The sequence below is a fragment of the Urocampus carinirostris genome, chromosome 3 (assembly GCF_059441175.1).
Source record: "Urocampus carinirostris isolate Australia breed hairy pipefish chromosome 3, RoL_Ucar_1.0, whole genome shotgun sequence".
Classification (NCBI taxonomy): Eukaryota; Metazoa; Chordata; class Actinopteri; order Syngnathiformes; family Syngnathidae; genus Urocampus; species Urocampus carinirostris.
In genome coordinates, this window is record NC_142351.1 from 2970163 (window position 1) to 2985271 (window position 15109).

At 43.2% G+C, this 15109-nt stretch overlaps 4 protein-coding genes across 4 annotated transcripts in view; 3 read left to right on the forward strand and 1 right to left on the reverse strand.

The window, feature by feature from the left end:
• The window catches only part of LOC148368310 (uncharacterized), a 165581-nt gene that overhangs the window by 131166 nt on the left and 19306 nt on the right, over positions 1-15109 (forward strand). The gene's annotated exons all lie outside the window — the stretch shown is intronic.
• The window catches only part of LOC148368316 (uncharacterized), a 310091-nt gene that overhangs the window by 21748 nt on the left and 273234 nt on the right, over positions 1-15109 (reverse strand). The gene's annotated exons all lie outside the window — the stretch shown is intronic.
• On the forward strand, positions 1096-11048 carry LOC148368318 (uncharacterized). The gene is made up of 3 exons (XM_088330309.1): positions 1096-1297; positions 3309-3401; positions 8672-11048. Exons 1-3 carry the CDS (start codon positions 1237-1239, stop codon positions 10498-10500), a joined length of 1983 nt encoding a protein of 660 aa, XP_088186435.1. The 5' UTR covers positions 1096-1236; the 3' UTR covers positions 10501-11048.
• On the forward strand, positions 10907-12912 carry LOC148368319 (uncharacterized; the record flags this gene model as incomplete). The annotated part of the gene is made up of 1 exon (XM_088330384.1): positions 10907-12912. A coding segment is annotated over one exon (1632 nt), but the record flags the coding sequence as incomplete, so codon positions are not given.

Consider the following 15109-nt stretch of genomic DNA (forward strand, 5'->3'; position numbering starts at 1 on the left):
TTCCCGACCCCTGTCCTACCAGATTCGTCCGAAAAGCGTCTAAAAAATGTGGGGGTTTTCTGACCCCCAACCGGGCAAATGTGATTAGAATGACACTTGAGGTGGGAGGCCCGAGTTTTTTTTGGTTTGAACAAATTTATTGACACTAAAAACAGAAAAACAATCATGACAATAACAACAGCAATTAAGCAAATTCACAATATTATATTTCAATATTACGTTTTTAACAGCAAACACAAAGTGAAGTTTGAACAACCTTCTCAAAAATCAAACATATTCACAATTTCATTATACAACATATTTGTTAGTGTCAATAGATCCGTCCAGGCCAAAGTCGATTGTCCTCGGTCTGAACAAAGTTGCAAAGTTGGGGTACAAGCCTTTCTCCTGGTCGGAGGTTTGAAAACTCGGTTGTCGTCTTTACAGGGAACGCAGCAACTCTGTACACCGACAGCAGGACACGCACATACAATAACAAATAAAATAAAAGAGAGAATAAATAGAAAAAAAAACAAACAAAAACAAAAATCACAACCATTTTTGGACCATGGATGGTAATCTACAATAGCAAAACGCAAAAATAAACGCCGCATGCATAATGATGTCACACAAACGGAAAACAACTTACCGCAATATCACGAGTAATAGCGCTCTTAAATTGACAAAACTTCACAAGCCCTCTGTTTATCCCCCTTTTCAACGTACATGCCTTCAAATGCTCGTTTTCCCCCTTTTCAAACTACATTGCCTTCAAATGCGCGTTCAGCTGGCAAATATCGACATTTTGGCGCCGACCTATCCATTATGCTCGTTTGTTCTTGTTGCTGCGTTCCCGAAAAGACGACAACTGAGTTTTCCAAACTCCGACCAGGAGAAGAAAGGCTATGTAACCCAACTTTGCAACTCGGACCTCTCACTTCAAGTGTCCTTCTAATCACATTTCCCCGGTTGGGGGTCAGAAGACCCCGACATTCCACATTTTGGAGACGCTTTTCGGTCGTATCTGGTAGGATCTCCCGAAACACACATTTTCATGAACACAGCATGTGATCCGTGTCACTTGTACCCACAATCCATTGCGGCGGAGTTGAGAAGGAGAAGGTGTCATGGCTGCCGAACAATAGAATGTGGAGAAAGTCCTCTAGTCGACTTCAAACGACGTCAACTTGACACAAGTATCACTCTTTGGTCCTTTTACTGCCGAGTTGGAGTTGTTTTCGTTGAAAGACTGAGAAAATGCGCTCCAGTGAGGAAGGAACGCGACGAGAGGACACTTTTTCCAAGCAGCTCGGGGAAGGTTGGACATTTTTTTGCTTCTGCTACAATAACAATGCTTTCCAACATTTTGCAGAAGAAAGAATAGTGGTTTGAAATTCAACTACAACTTTTTTCAGCCTTTTACAGTAAACGACTCGTTTTTCCCCTCCTGCAAATACTAAAAGTGCAGGAAATAAAATGAAGTTTAGCAGCAACTGGTATGAAGTCGCATCCAAACTTTATATATGTATATATAATTTGTACCCGCGGTGTAGCCGTCCCACCAAAGATTCCCATTCGGGCTGGACTGGATGATGAGGCTTTTAATACAGTTGCTGGAAATGAAATGAGTCACACACAACACGTGGTTAGCACCTCCGCTAGTTCTCAACATCGTTAGCAGCACGTTGTAGACTTCCTTAAACGAATCAAATTGTTTTCTTTTCAGTTGACATAAAATATACTTTAGAATATCAACCACCACATTACATTTTTACATCCATTTAAACAAGATACTTCTAACAAGTGATCGTATTGTGGCTTTTAAATGTTTACAACGAATTCAACATATTTTTCTGTAAACTGAATTTTAATCACTATCATCCTTTATATATATATATATATATATATATATATGTGAAAATAGAAGTAATAACAATAACAAGTGTAAAAAAACGGGTACAATTTACTTGCAATGAATGAGTCACACACAAACGTGGTTTCCGATCATTGCTGGCTTTCAACACTATAAGGGGAATTAGCATTTTAGCACAACATGCAACGTCCGGCAAAACTAACACAAAAGGCGACAGAAACAAAACAAGAATAAATCCAAACAGCCTGACAACATCAATCACATTACTGTGCATGTAGAGAGATTTGTCAGCTGTGGTTTTAATCTTTACAATTAACTTTTTTTGGAGCACCGAAAGCACCGTGGCTTACCGTTAGCGGCCCACTGTAGACTGCCAACAACCCTCGCCTTCCAATCACAAAATCAGAAGCCCAAACTTTACCCCATACCAGCAGGTGGCGCTGTTGGACTCATCATTGCAAGACACACAAAAACTATACAACATATTTCAGCAGGAATTTCAACAAAATTTAAGTTATTATTACATTTGTTACACACACACATATACATATATATATATTTATATATATATATATATATATATATATATATATACACACCAGAGCCATGTCCCCCTAGTGGGAGAAATGAAATGATTTGCATTTCTCTAGCTCTTTTCAAGTCAATGACTTCCCAAAGCGCTTTACAATGTGCTCCACATTTCCCTATAGCGGCCTTGCAGCCATGTAAGGCGCTAACCTGCTTATTGGGGGTATTAAGGGTTCAGTGTCTTACCCAAGGACACTTCGACATTTAACACGGACGAGCCAGGATTCGAACTGGGATCCCTTAATCCTAGAACGATCGCTCTACCTCCTGAGCAACTGCCGCCCCCATAAATTTGGCTCATTTTTCTGCTCTTCATTACCTTCCTTTTTTTTCTTTCATATTGAAATCTATTATTATGCAGCGCCTTCAGAGCCTTCAGGCATTGTCGAAGCACAATGGCAGAATCGATGTCAGTTTATAGCAGCCCCTTCACACACTAAGATCGTAGGTCGTGGATGGGAACGGCCCAAAATAGCATAAAGCATGCGCTAGGAGCAAGATAGCAACTTTATTTTAATCATCAAAGACGACAACAAAAAAACTTTCCTCTGATTGCCGCTAGATTTTTTTTCCCTTTGGAGGGATTGGAGAGGAAAAAAATAAGGCTGTGGAAGTTCTTGAAAAGTGCTCGGATTTGGCCATGAAAACCATGTATGAAACCTGTTACCATGACTTCCTGTATATTTCATGTCCGGTCCCTTCCCAAGGTTTCTTCATTTTCCGCATCCTGACCTTTTTTGAGTCTTTCTTTGCCCTCTTGTAGCTTTCAGATCAGGTTGATGTTACAATGGTGTTCTGCGCATTCCTTTTGTGAGTTTCTGTGAATAAAGGGGTCACAAATAAATGCGAGTTGACCTGTGTGTTGCAGACATGGGTGAAGACCATCTTCCTCCTGCGAGGCAGGAACCAGAGTGTCCAGGAACTGTTTACAAGATACTCCAAATTGTGTTGAACAGAGCAGGTTGGTCGTTTTACTTTCCGCAACGTCCTTATTTCGGAGGGAACGTCGTTGGACGTCGCCCCCAAAAATACGCAGAGAGGAGATATGGCAAAAAGGGAAGGCTCCTTATGGCATTGCTCTAAACAACTCGTGATGGTTGGCCGCCTCCGGCTCAAGACTTCCGCCACATGTCTACGCACAATAAGCTATTGTCAGCTCAAAGAATGTTTGCTTCAATTTTATTTCAGGTTCAACTTTCCATATCCTTTTCTTTCCGCTTGACCGAATTGTCGAGAAATTGACGTCGACGCGTAGGGATGCGCAAACCGAAGTGGACATTCTGTCACGTGGTCACCGTGGCGACGCAACGTTTACTTTCAAAACCAGGCACCGCTTGGGTATTTTTACCTTGTGTATTTTCACACCTTGAGGGCGCTGTCTCCCAAGTTGGTTTTAGATGACGGCAATCAAACGAGAGGCGCCCGAAAGTCATCGAGGATGATTTTGGGGGGAAGATGAAGAATCTCACCAAGACGTCTGATATTACCCCCAAAAGTTTCGAGTAATGATGCTCGGACCTGTGACCTCCCGTTCCGGGGAGCGGGCACCCAACCCTCAGGCCACCGAGCCGGTCTACCTCCGTTGCTTCCTAAAGCGACAATTTGAAGAAAATCGGAGACTTTTATGGGCGCGAAAATCCGGTATTGAGGGTTTATACCGAGTGACGGCGGTAAGTAGGGCTGCACGATGAAGCGAAATCCGATCCGTACGGCGACGTGACCCGCCGCGATGAAAACAAACGCAACGGTGCAGGTTTTCGGCCTGTCGGGTTCAAACCTTTTGTGGAACGATGCACGAGTGAGCTCATGGGTCTTAAGGTATTTGACTCTTCAGGAATCAAGTGTCTTGAGTTCATCATGATTTCTTGATTAATTCTTAACCTGAATGCTTGATCATTAAATTGCACTTCTTCATTAAGGGGTGCAGTACATCTATTGTCGTAGTAGCATACTCTACATAGAGGATTGTCTTTTTTAAATTTTTCTGACGCTTTGAAGCTTAACACTCCGTACTTGTATCATGTCACACTGCGCGTACTTGACGTATAGGTTGGCGCCGACACACTACCATACAGAATAATACGGCGGATTAAGATTCAGATTCAGATCTACTTTATTGTTATTCTAGTACACGTGCATACAGAACGAAATGTCGATACATCTGACCCGCACAGTTTCCTTGAATGTACAGATATAAATAAAATGTTGTATTGAGTTGGAGTATTGAGTGCTAATAATATACTAAATAATTATGGCTATGTATAGTATTTTACAGTAGCGCAAATAGTGCAAGAGGAGTAGCGAACCAGATGTGCAAAATGGGCAGTCAGGTAAACAGTAACGATAACACTGTAGTACAATAGTGCAGAGGAGAACAGATGTGCAAGGAGTGGCTAGCTATAAAGTACTGCCAGTAGTGCAAAAAGTCAAACAAAACCAACTGATGTACAGATTAGCAGCAGTTTAGATTTAATATGTGTTTGATTGACCATTTAACAGTCTAATGGCCAGGGGGACAAGACTATTGCAGAACCTGCTGGTCCTGCACCGCACACTGCAGTACCTCTTCCCAGAGGCTAGCAGAGTGAACAGTGCACGATGGGGGTGAGAGGGGTCCTTAGTGATGTTCTCGGCTCGGGATAGGCAGCGCTTCTGGCCAATGTCCTGAATGGAGGGGAGAGAAGTCCCCATGATTTTCTCTGCTGTCCTCGTCAGGAAACAAGGAAACAAAATGTTCGGTCCCATTCCTCCCCCTTGGCCCCGAGAACCCTCCAGTGAGGTCTTCCCACAGGGAAGTCCCCTCAATAAGAGAAGTGCAGGTGAACATCGTCGCCTAAGAAATGGGACGGCACTTGCGAGGTCCCACCCCGGTCCAGTCGATGGCGGTAATACTAAACGGCTGTTTATCTCAGTGACGTATTGGCCCACGTCGCACTTAAACGACTCGAGTCTAACCTGCGTCGAGGCAGTCGGAGAGTCCGTGCGACGTTGAAAATGCTGCCCGGAAGCTCATGGCCTTTTCCGTCTCTCCGATCAACGGAGGAGAAATGCGCTAAACTGAAGACGGCTTCGGCGCAGAGAAGCGCTGCTTCATCTTTACAAGGTACGTCCACTCGTTCAAAAAAGGACCCGTTCGGTCAATTTCAGTGAGGGTTAACGTACAACCCACCTTCACATGTTGGTGTAGACGTAAATGACAACCTACTTATTAGTATCTTAATGCCATTTTACCAGGTATAGTAGGGGTCTTTAAAGTGTGACACGATGAAAAGTAAAACAAGAACAGTCCACCTGACCTTTAAGCTGACATATCGTTACTAAACCTTCCCTGTAGGACCCAAACACCTTAGTTTATAAGTCATTGAATTCAAAGAGTTGCCATTAGAGATTTAAAAAAAAGATGATTTCTACATTGTTTTCATGATGCATATGTCACAGTAAAAGCTGTCTTTTCCTTTTCTATGCCGACATTTATGTCTAAATTGTTTATCTTATCTGTTGTGTTCCAGAGTGGCCGTCCCATAAGCTTGGAATGGTATGTTCCCATCCTGTGCTTATGGTTCGATGTGGAGTCAGAATTCATCCAGGACTACAGGCTTAGCAAGAAGGCCACGTGGGCCCCGCAGGAGCTGCCGAAGAGGGAACAGCTCCGTGGCTGGAGGTCCTGAGCGTTCTCCGCTTGAGCTCCGGTGCTGTGGAATGCTCTTCCCCCTGAGATCGGATCTGTAACCTCAGTGGAACTGTTTCAATCTAAGCTTAAAACACACTTCTATCACATATGTTGACAATATCTGTGTATTTTTCTCCCTGGTGTCGGTTTAAGATCAGGGGATGGTGTCATAATAGTCTGTGGTCTGCAATTATCTGTGGTCTGTGCAGCCCTTTGAGACTCTACGTGATTAAGGGAGTCACAACTAAACAGTACTTGACTTGTTCTACGTGTACGAGCTGGCCCACGATCTGTCCTACTGTGTGGTGTCACGGGTCTTCAGTGTTCCCAGGTCCACCATACAAAGAATTGTCCACCGGGTCGCGCAGTTAATGTGGACGAAATTGCCGAAAGGATCTGTAAATCACAAACTGGAACTTTCTTGTGTTCTTAATAAAATCAAATATTTTCCTTTTATAAAACAAAGGGAAACATGGCAGAGATGTCACAGTTGTGGAAATTTGTCCACGAGCTTCCCAAAAAGAATCGGGAACTGCACGGTTTTGGCCTCAGTTTCCTTTTCTGCACTCTGGCAGACTCCTCTTTGAAAAAGTCAAGGAGTGTATCGCACTTCCTTTTTTTTTCTGGGTGATTTGGGGTTTGGCGCCGGATCGGGAGATGCCGACGACGTGCCCGGCGGTGTGGATGGTGTAATGGCCGCTCGCTCTTCCGCGGGACGTTCTACGTTGGTCTTTAGGTTGGGTAGAAAAAACAAGAATAATTACGTCATGCCAGTGTATCGTCCAAAAACAATAAGGTGCTGGTGGGTTCAGTTCCTGCTCCTCTCAACTTGCCATTGGCGGTTGTACGGGTTCAGATGGGATGAATGACGCCACCAATACTGGTGGGTCAACGGATGGCCTACCGCAGAGAACCGCACGCGCGGCCTCGTGATAACGCCATTTTGATCCCGTCTGTTCTCCGATACAAGTGATCTGATGAGGTTATAACTCGAGTGTGAGGGAAGAGGTGAAAATGTCAGAGTTGAATAATGCAGAAAAGGAAAGAGCGTGTCAAGAGAGGATAGGGGAAGAGTATGAATGGAGTAGTAGAAGGGAAGTGGAGAATGTGGAAATGGAATGGAAGTGATTTAAAGAAGCAGTGTTGATTAGTGCGAAAGAAGTGTGCGGAATGAGAAAAGTTGTTCGAGGTGTTAGGAAAAGAAGTGAATGGTGGAATGATGAGGTATCAGGGCCTGTGACATAGAAGAGACGTTTGACCTTTGAGGAGTGGCTGCAAGATAGGAGTGCCGTGAAGTGAAGAAAAGGTTGGTAAAAGTCGAAAAGGAAAGCAAATGATGAATGGTGTCGAAAGATAGGAGTGAACTTTGAGCAAAGGAGAAAAGTGTTCTGGAAAGAAGTGAAAAGAGTAAGAAACGATGAGTGTGGAAAGGGAGAGAAAGTGAAAGATAAGGATGGTAGATTGCTGGTTGGCAGTCAGGACGGGATGAGTATTTTGAGGAGTTGCTAAATGTGGAGGGCGGGAGAGAAGTGAGAGTCCAGGCGATCGACGGCATGGAGAGAATGCCCGTGTTGGGTGATTGAAATGTGAAGCCTGTCAACATGGGAGGTGCAAGAGGCAGTGAAAGAAATGAAAGGGGGGGAAGGTACCTGGGTTGGATGGCTGTACTGCTGAATGCTTAAAGAAAGGTGGCACGGACATAATTGACTGGTCAGTAGGCTTGTTGAATGTATGCTTTTTAAGTGGTGTGGTTCCTGTTGATAGGTGTAGTGCATGTGTGGTGCCATTTTATAAGGGCAAAGGTGATAAGTATGAATGTTGCAACACAGTCTCTGAAACATAAGCCCGCATGACCGCATTCGACACAAGTTGCTCACTAACAGGCCGACGCGACTCGACGCGAGACAGGAAATGATCTGATGCGTTCCGCATAACGATTTCATAGTGAATTAAGGTACACGGCGGTTTGGAGTGCCAAGAGTCGTTTGTAGCTTTTTTGGTCGATTTGTGCTTTGTGTAAAGCAGCCATTTGGCAATGTTCATGTTTTGAGGCAACGATAAGGTTTTCCGTTGCGTTTATGTCCTAGACATCTCGATGTATTTTGTTTCAAAAACATGCATAGTTGTGAAAAAGGACTTACATTTGTGCGGTTCCTTTCCAGCCATGTTTGTTGATATTGAGAATTCGTCTTCTGGGAAGTTACTTTGTTCCAAGTCGGCTCCTGACCTCCTTCCATCCGAAGTGGTTCTTTTGGGGGTCGAAGGGGACTTCTCCCTCGGACTTGAGAGTATTGGGACACGTTACACTTGCACATGCACGCGCAAAAGCAAGTGACGAGGAAAAATAGCGAGGGAAAGTGGGAAGAATGGGACGCAGCAAACAATCTGAACAAAGCCACTTTTGGCATCTCGTGAAGATTTAATTCCCAGAGGCCTAATACTCACTGTTCAGCAGCGCCTAAGCCTTTAGAATTTTTTCACGTTTTGGCACTATGGGACAATGCTTCTGAAAACTGAACGAGTTGAGGGCAATACAAATAAATGTGACTTGTGTCTTGCAGACGTCGGCCGAGAATATCTTACTACTGCGCGGCAGGAACCAGAGTTGCCTGCCGTTAAAATTGAGGAGGATCTGAAGCCTTATCACGTTAAGCAAGAGACAGAAGATGGGGAGCCTGTTAAGGAGGAGGACGATGGTCCAGTCTTGCGAGTGACATGGGTCCGTTCAACCGCCGAAGATCAAGGTCAACCTGAAGATCAAGGTCAACCTGAAGATAACGGTCGGCGGGAGCTTCTAAGCATCAGTTCCCGTCAACACGTGGAAACGGAAGATGACGACACGTCCCGCTCCGCAAACGCTGAAGGTGGTAACAAATGTTCTCAGTGTGGGAAAACGTTTCGAAGCAAGTCTTATATGAAGTTGCATATGAAATTTCATGCTGGGGAGAAGCCTTTTTCCTGCTCAATTTGTGGAAAACAATTCTCCTACAAAGGAAACTTGAAGTCACACACAAAAACCCACACTGGCGAGAAGCCTTTTTCTTGCTCAACTTGCGGTCAAAGATTCACTAAAAATGAGAACTTAAAAATACACACATTAACCCACACTGGCGGGAAGCCTTTTTCCTGCTCCGTTTGCGGTGAAAGATTCACCATAAGTGCCAGCTTAAAAATACACACCAGAACCCACACTGGTGAGAAGCCTTTTTCTTGCTCAGTTTGTGGAAAAGGATTCACTACAAATGAACACTTAAAAAGACACACATTAACCCACACTGGGGAGAAGCCTTTTTCTTGCTCAGTTTGTGGTCAAAAATTCACCCGAAATGGATACTTGAAATTACACCAAAAAAACCACACTGGTGAGAAGCCTTTCGCCTGCTCAATTTGTGGTAAGAAATTCTTACAGAATGGGAACTTAAAAATACACACTCGAACCCACACTGGCGAGAAGCCTTTTTCTTGTTCAGTTTGTGGTCGAAAATTCACCCGTAATGGACACTTGAAATCACACCAACTAATACACGATGGTGAGAAGCCTTTTTCTTGCTCAATCTGCGGTCAACGATTCACTTTAAGTGGGCACTTAAAAAGACACACCAGAGCCCACACTGGCGAGAAGCCTTTTTCTTGCTCAACTTGCGGTCAAAGATTCACTCAAAATGAGAGCTTAAAAATACACACATTAACCCACACTGGCGGGAAGCCTTTTTCTTGCTCAATCTGCGGTCAACGATTCACTTTAAGTGGGCACTTAAAAATACACACCAGAACCCACACTGGGGAGAAGCCTTTTTCTTGTTCAGTTTGCGGTCAAAGATTCACCGAAAGTGAGAGCTTAAAAAGACACATTAGAACCCACACTGGCGAGAAGCCTTTTTCCTGCTCGGTTTGTGGTCAAAGATTCACCGAAAGTGGGAGCTTAAAAAAACACATTAGAACCCACACTGGCGAGAAGCCTTTTTCCTGCTCAATTTGTGGTAAAAAATTCACCCTGAATGGGAGCTTAAAAATGCACACCAGAACCCACACTGGGGAGAAGCCTTTTTCTTGTTCAGTCTGCGGTCAAGGATTCACTTCAAGTGGAAACTTAAAAAGACACACCAGAACCCACACTGGCGAGAAGCCTTTTTCCTGCTCGGTTTGTGGTCAAAGATTCACCGAAAATGGGAGCTTAAAAAGGCACACCAGAACCCACACTGGGGAGACGACTTTTTCTTGTTCAGTGTGCGGCCGAACATTCACACAGAATGAGAGCTTAAAATTACACCAATTAACCCACACAGGCGAGAAGCCTTTCGCCTGCTCAGTTTGCGGTCAGACTTTTACCGTGAGTGGAAACTTAAAGCGACATATTAGAACCCACACTGGAGAGAAGCTTTTTGCATGATGTGGCTGTTGGAGCGTTCTATTGGCCAGCATCACATATGCTTTAGAATTTAGAATTGATAAAATAGAATTTAACAGGTACAGAATGCCAACCTCCCCTCCGCGCCAATTTGTGGTAAAAAATACACAGATATTGGGAGTTTAACAAATCATATTAGAACCCACACTGGTGTTAAGCCTTTTTGCTGCTCAGTTTGCAGTCAAAGATTCACTAAAAGTGGAAGCTTAAAGAAACACATTAGAACCCACACTGGCGAGAAGCCTTTTTTCTTGCTCAGTTTGTGGTAAAAGATTCACCGAAAGTCGGAGCTTAAAAATACACTCCAGAACCCACCCTGGGGAAAAGCCTTTTTCCTGCTCAGTCTGTGGTAAAAGATTCATTGAGAGTGGGAAGTTAAAAATACACTTTAGAACGCACACTGGGGAGAAGCCTTTTGCTTGTTCAGTTTGCGGTCAGAGATTTCACTAACAGTTTGTCCTTAAAAAGTCACACTAGAACCCACACTGGCGAAAAGCCTTTTTTTTGCTCAATTTGTGATAAAAGTTTCACCCAAAGTGGAATATTGAAATTACACCAACTAACCCACACTGGGGAGAAGCCTTTTTCTTGTTCGGTTTGCAGCCAAAAATTCACCCAAAATGGACACTTGAAAATACACCAACTAGTCCACACTGGCGAGAAGCCTTTTTCCTCCTCAGTTTGTGATAAAAGATTCTCTACAACTGGGATCTTAAAAAGTCACACCAGAACCCACACTGGCGGGAAGCCTTTTTCCTGCTCCGTTTGCGGTGAAAGATTCACCATAAGTGCCAGCTTAAAAATACACACCAGAACCCACACTGGTGAGAAGCCTTTTTCTTGCTCAGTTTGTGGAAAAGGATTCACTACAAATGAACACTTAAAAAGACACACATTAACCCACACTGGGGAGAAGCCTTTTTCTTGCTCAGTTTGTGGTCAAAAATTCACCCGAAATGGATACTTGAAATTACACCAAAAAAACCACACTGGTGAGAAGCCTTTCGCCTGCTCAATTTGTGGTAAGAAATTCTTACAGAATGGGAACTTAAAAATACACACTCGAACCCACACTGGCGAGAAGCCTTTTTCTTGTTCAGTTTGTGGTCGAAAATTCACCCGTAATGGACACTTGAAATCACACCAACTAATACACGATGGTGAGAAGCCTTTTTCTTGCTCAATCTGCGGTCAACGATTCACTTTAAGTGGGCACTTAAAAAGACACACCAGAGCCCACACTGGCGAGAAGCCTTTTTCTTGCTCAACTTGCGGTCAAAGATTCACTCAAAATGAGAGCTTAAAAATACACACATTAACCCACACTGGCGGGAAGCCTTTTTCTTGCTCAATCTGCGGTCAACGATTCACTTTAAGTGGGCACTTAAAAATACACACCAGAACCCACACTGGGGAGAAGCCTTTTTCTTGTTCAGTTTGCGGTCAAAGATTCACCGAAAGTGAGAGCTTAAAAAGACACATTAGAACCCACACTGGCGAGAAGCCTTTTTCCTGCTCGGTTTGTGGTCAAAGATTCACCGAAAGTGGGAGCTTAAAAAAACACATTAGAACCCACACTGGCGAGAAGCCTTTTTCCTGCTCAATTTGTGGTAAAAAATTCACCCTGAATGGGAGCTTAAAAATGCACACCAGAACCCACACTGGGGAGAAGCCTTTTTCTTGTTCAGTCTGCGGTCAAGGATTCACTTCAAGTGGAAACTTAAAAAGACACACCAGAACCCACACTGGCGAGAAGCCTTTTTCCTGCTCGGTTTGTGGTCAAAGATTCACCGAAAATGGGAGCTTAAAAAGGCACACCAGAACCCACACTGGGGAGACGACTTTTTCTTGTTCAGTGTGCGGCCGAACATTCACACAGAATGAGAGCTTAAAATTACACCAATTAACCCACACAGGCGAGAAGCCTTTCGCCTGCTCAGTTTGCGGTCAGACTTTTACCGTGAGTGGAAACTTAAAGCGACATATTAGAACCCACACTGGAGAGAAGCTTTTTGCATGATGTGGCTGTTGGAGCGTTCTATTGGCCAGCATCACATATGCTTTAGAATTTAGAATTGATAAAATAGAATTTAACAGGTACAGAATGCCAACCTCCCCTCCGCGCCAATTTGTGGTAAAAAATACACAGATATTGGGAGTTTAACAAATCATATTAGAACCCACACTGGTGTTAAGCCTTTTTGCTGCTCAGTTTGCAGTCAAAGATTCACTAAAAGTGGAAGCTTAAAGAAACACATTAGAACCCACACTGGCGAGAAGCCTTTTTTCTTGCTCAGTTTGTGGTAAAAGATTCACCGAAAGTCGGAGCTTAAAAATACACTCCAGAACCCACCCTGGGGAAAAGCCTTTTTCCTGCTCAGTCTGTGGTAAAAGATTCATTGAGAGTGGGAAGTTAAAAATACACTTTAGAACGCACACTGGGGAGAAGCCTTTTGCTTGTTCAGTTTGCGGTCAGAGATTTCACTAACAGTTTGTCCTTAAAAAGTCACACTAGAACCCACACTGGCGAAAAGCCTTTTTTTTGCTCAATTTGTGATAAAAGTTTCACCCAAAGTGGAATATTGAAATTACACCAACTAACCCACACTGGGGAGAAGCCTTTTTCTTGTTCGGTTGGCAGCCAAAAATTCACCCAAAATGGACACTTGAAAATACACCAACTAGTCCACACTGGCGAGAAGCCTTTTTCCTCCTCAGTTTGTGATAAAAGATTCTCTACAACTGGGATCTTAAAAAGTCACACCAGAACCCACACTGGCGAGAAGCCTTTTTCCTGCTCCGTTTGCGGTAAAAGATTCACCGAAAGTGGGAAGTTGAAAATACACCTTAGAACGCACCCTGGGGAGAAGCCTTTTTCTTGTTCAGTTTGAGGTCAAAAATTCACCTGAAATGAACACTTGAAATCATATCAACTAACTCACACTGGCGAGAAGCCTTTTTCCTGATCATTTTGCGGTCAAAGATTCACTAAAAATGAGAACTTAAAAATACACACCAGAACCCACACTGGCGAAAAGCCTTTTTCTTGTTCCGTTTGCGGTCAGAGGTGAACTACAATTGGACACTTAAAGAGACACATTAGATCCCACACTGGTGAAAAGCCTTTCTCCTGCTCAGTTTGCGATAAAAAATACACCCAAAACGTACACTTGAAATTACACACTAGAACCCACACTGGTGAGAAGCCTTTGACCTGGACAGTTTGCAGTCAAAGATTTATTCACAGTTGGAATTTTAAAAAAAATCACATTAGAACCCACCCTGTCGAGAAGCCTTTCGCTTGCTCAATTTGTGGTAAAAGATTCATTGAGCGTGGGAAATAAGAAAACACACTTGAACCCACACTGGGGAGAGGCCTTTTTCTTGCTCAATTTGTGGTAAAAAATTAACCCAAAATGGAAATATGAAATTACACACTAGAACCCACAATGGCGAGAAGCCTTTGACCTGTTGACATTGTGGTGAATAACAAAATATCTATATTGTCAAGTCATTTTTATTTGTTTAGCCCTTAATCGCAAAGTGTCTCAAAGGGCTTCACAGGTTATTACACAGACATTTTTTCAGACTATTATTGGACACTAGAAATTACAAACAAGAACCCACACTGGCGAGAAGATTTTTGCCTGCTCAGTTTGTGGTCAAAAATTCACTAAGAGTTGTAAAACATTCAATTGGCTAAGTATCATACAGGTCGTCTATAGGAAAATAACGGCCACAAAACCTTTTGCCCTCCACTTTTTTCCTTTTTGCCAGCACATCATAAAAGCCACATTCATTCACAGGAGGTGAGCAGACTCTCCAGTTGTGTCATAAAGATTTGTGACCCCAAAGTCTTCATACGGATGCAATAGACTCATGATTTGCATATGTGTCATATTTCTTGATAGATTATTTATTTCATCTCTTGTCCCCATAAAATTTTGCCTGTTATCAACAAGTATAATTATTATAACACTTAAATGGCCGACCTAGGTCCCCAGGGTTGGGGCCTGAGTCCCAAAGCTTGGAGAGCTTGTGGTTCTCTCCGTCCCTGTCGTCCGGATGAGAACAATCCCCTTGAAGTCCGTTGCCAAAAGAGATAGGAACCTTTATCTTCATCTTCCTGGTTGGCCATGTGCTGCTTCTCACACACTCCTCACCTGAGGGACTTTTTTTTCTCAAAACTACACAAAAAGAGTTATTGCAACAACCTGTCTTTGGTGTTTTGAGCAAATATCCCATGTTGGCACGCTATGAAAACAGTCCCTGATTATTGAAATGAGTCTATTATCTTCAATCCGGGTTAATTGATCGGTACTGTTGACCTGTTGCATCATTTCTTCCACCTTCCTCCTTGCTCACACTGAGTGCTTGTGTCAACAATGTGCTTTATACTTTCGTTTTATTCCATTTTCTTTGTCCTGTGAATAAAACGTAGTTTAATCAAATCAGACTGCCTGCATTATTTTGGGTCGAGGTTATTTTTCTTTTGAACTGATCACTATCCATATCAAATAACCCCAAATCGATCTTTTAAAGTTGTATTTAAAGTTGCATCTTTCATGATAAATGCTAGACGCGGGCTATT

Excerpts from the sequence above, each read along its gene's own strand:
- LOC148368318 (XM_088330309.1), top strand. The coding sequence starts at position 1,237 with ATGCGCTCCAGTGAGGAAGGAACGCGACGAGAGGACACTTTTTCCAAG. Across the intron at positions 1,298-3,308 it reads TTCCAAGCAGCTCGGGGAAG|ACATGGGTGAAGACCATCTT; the intron begins GTTGGACATTTT and ends TGTGTGTTGCAG. Across the intron at positions 3,402-8,671 it reads AATTGTGTTGAACAGAGCAG|ACGTCGGCCGAGAATATCTT; the intron begins GTTGGTCGTTTT and ends TGTGTCTTGCAG.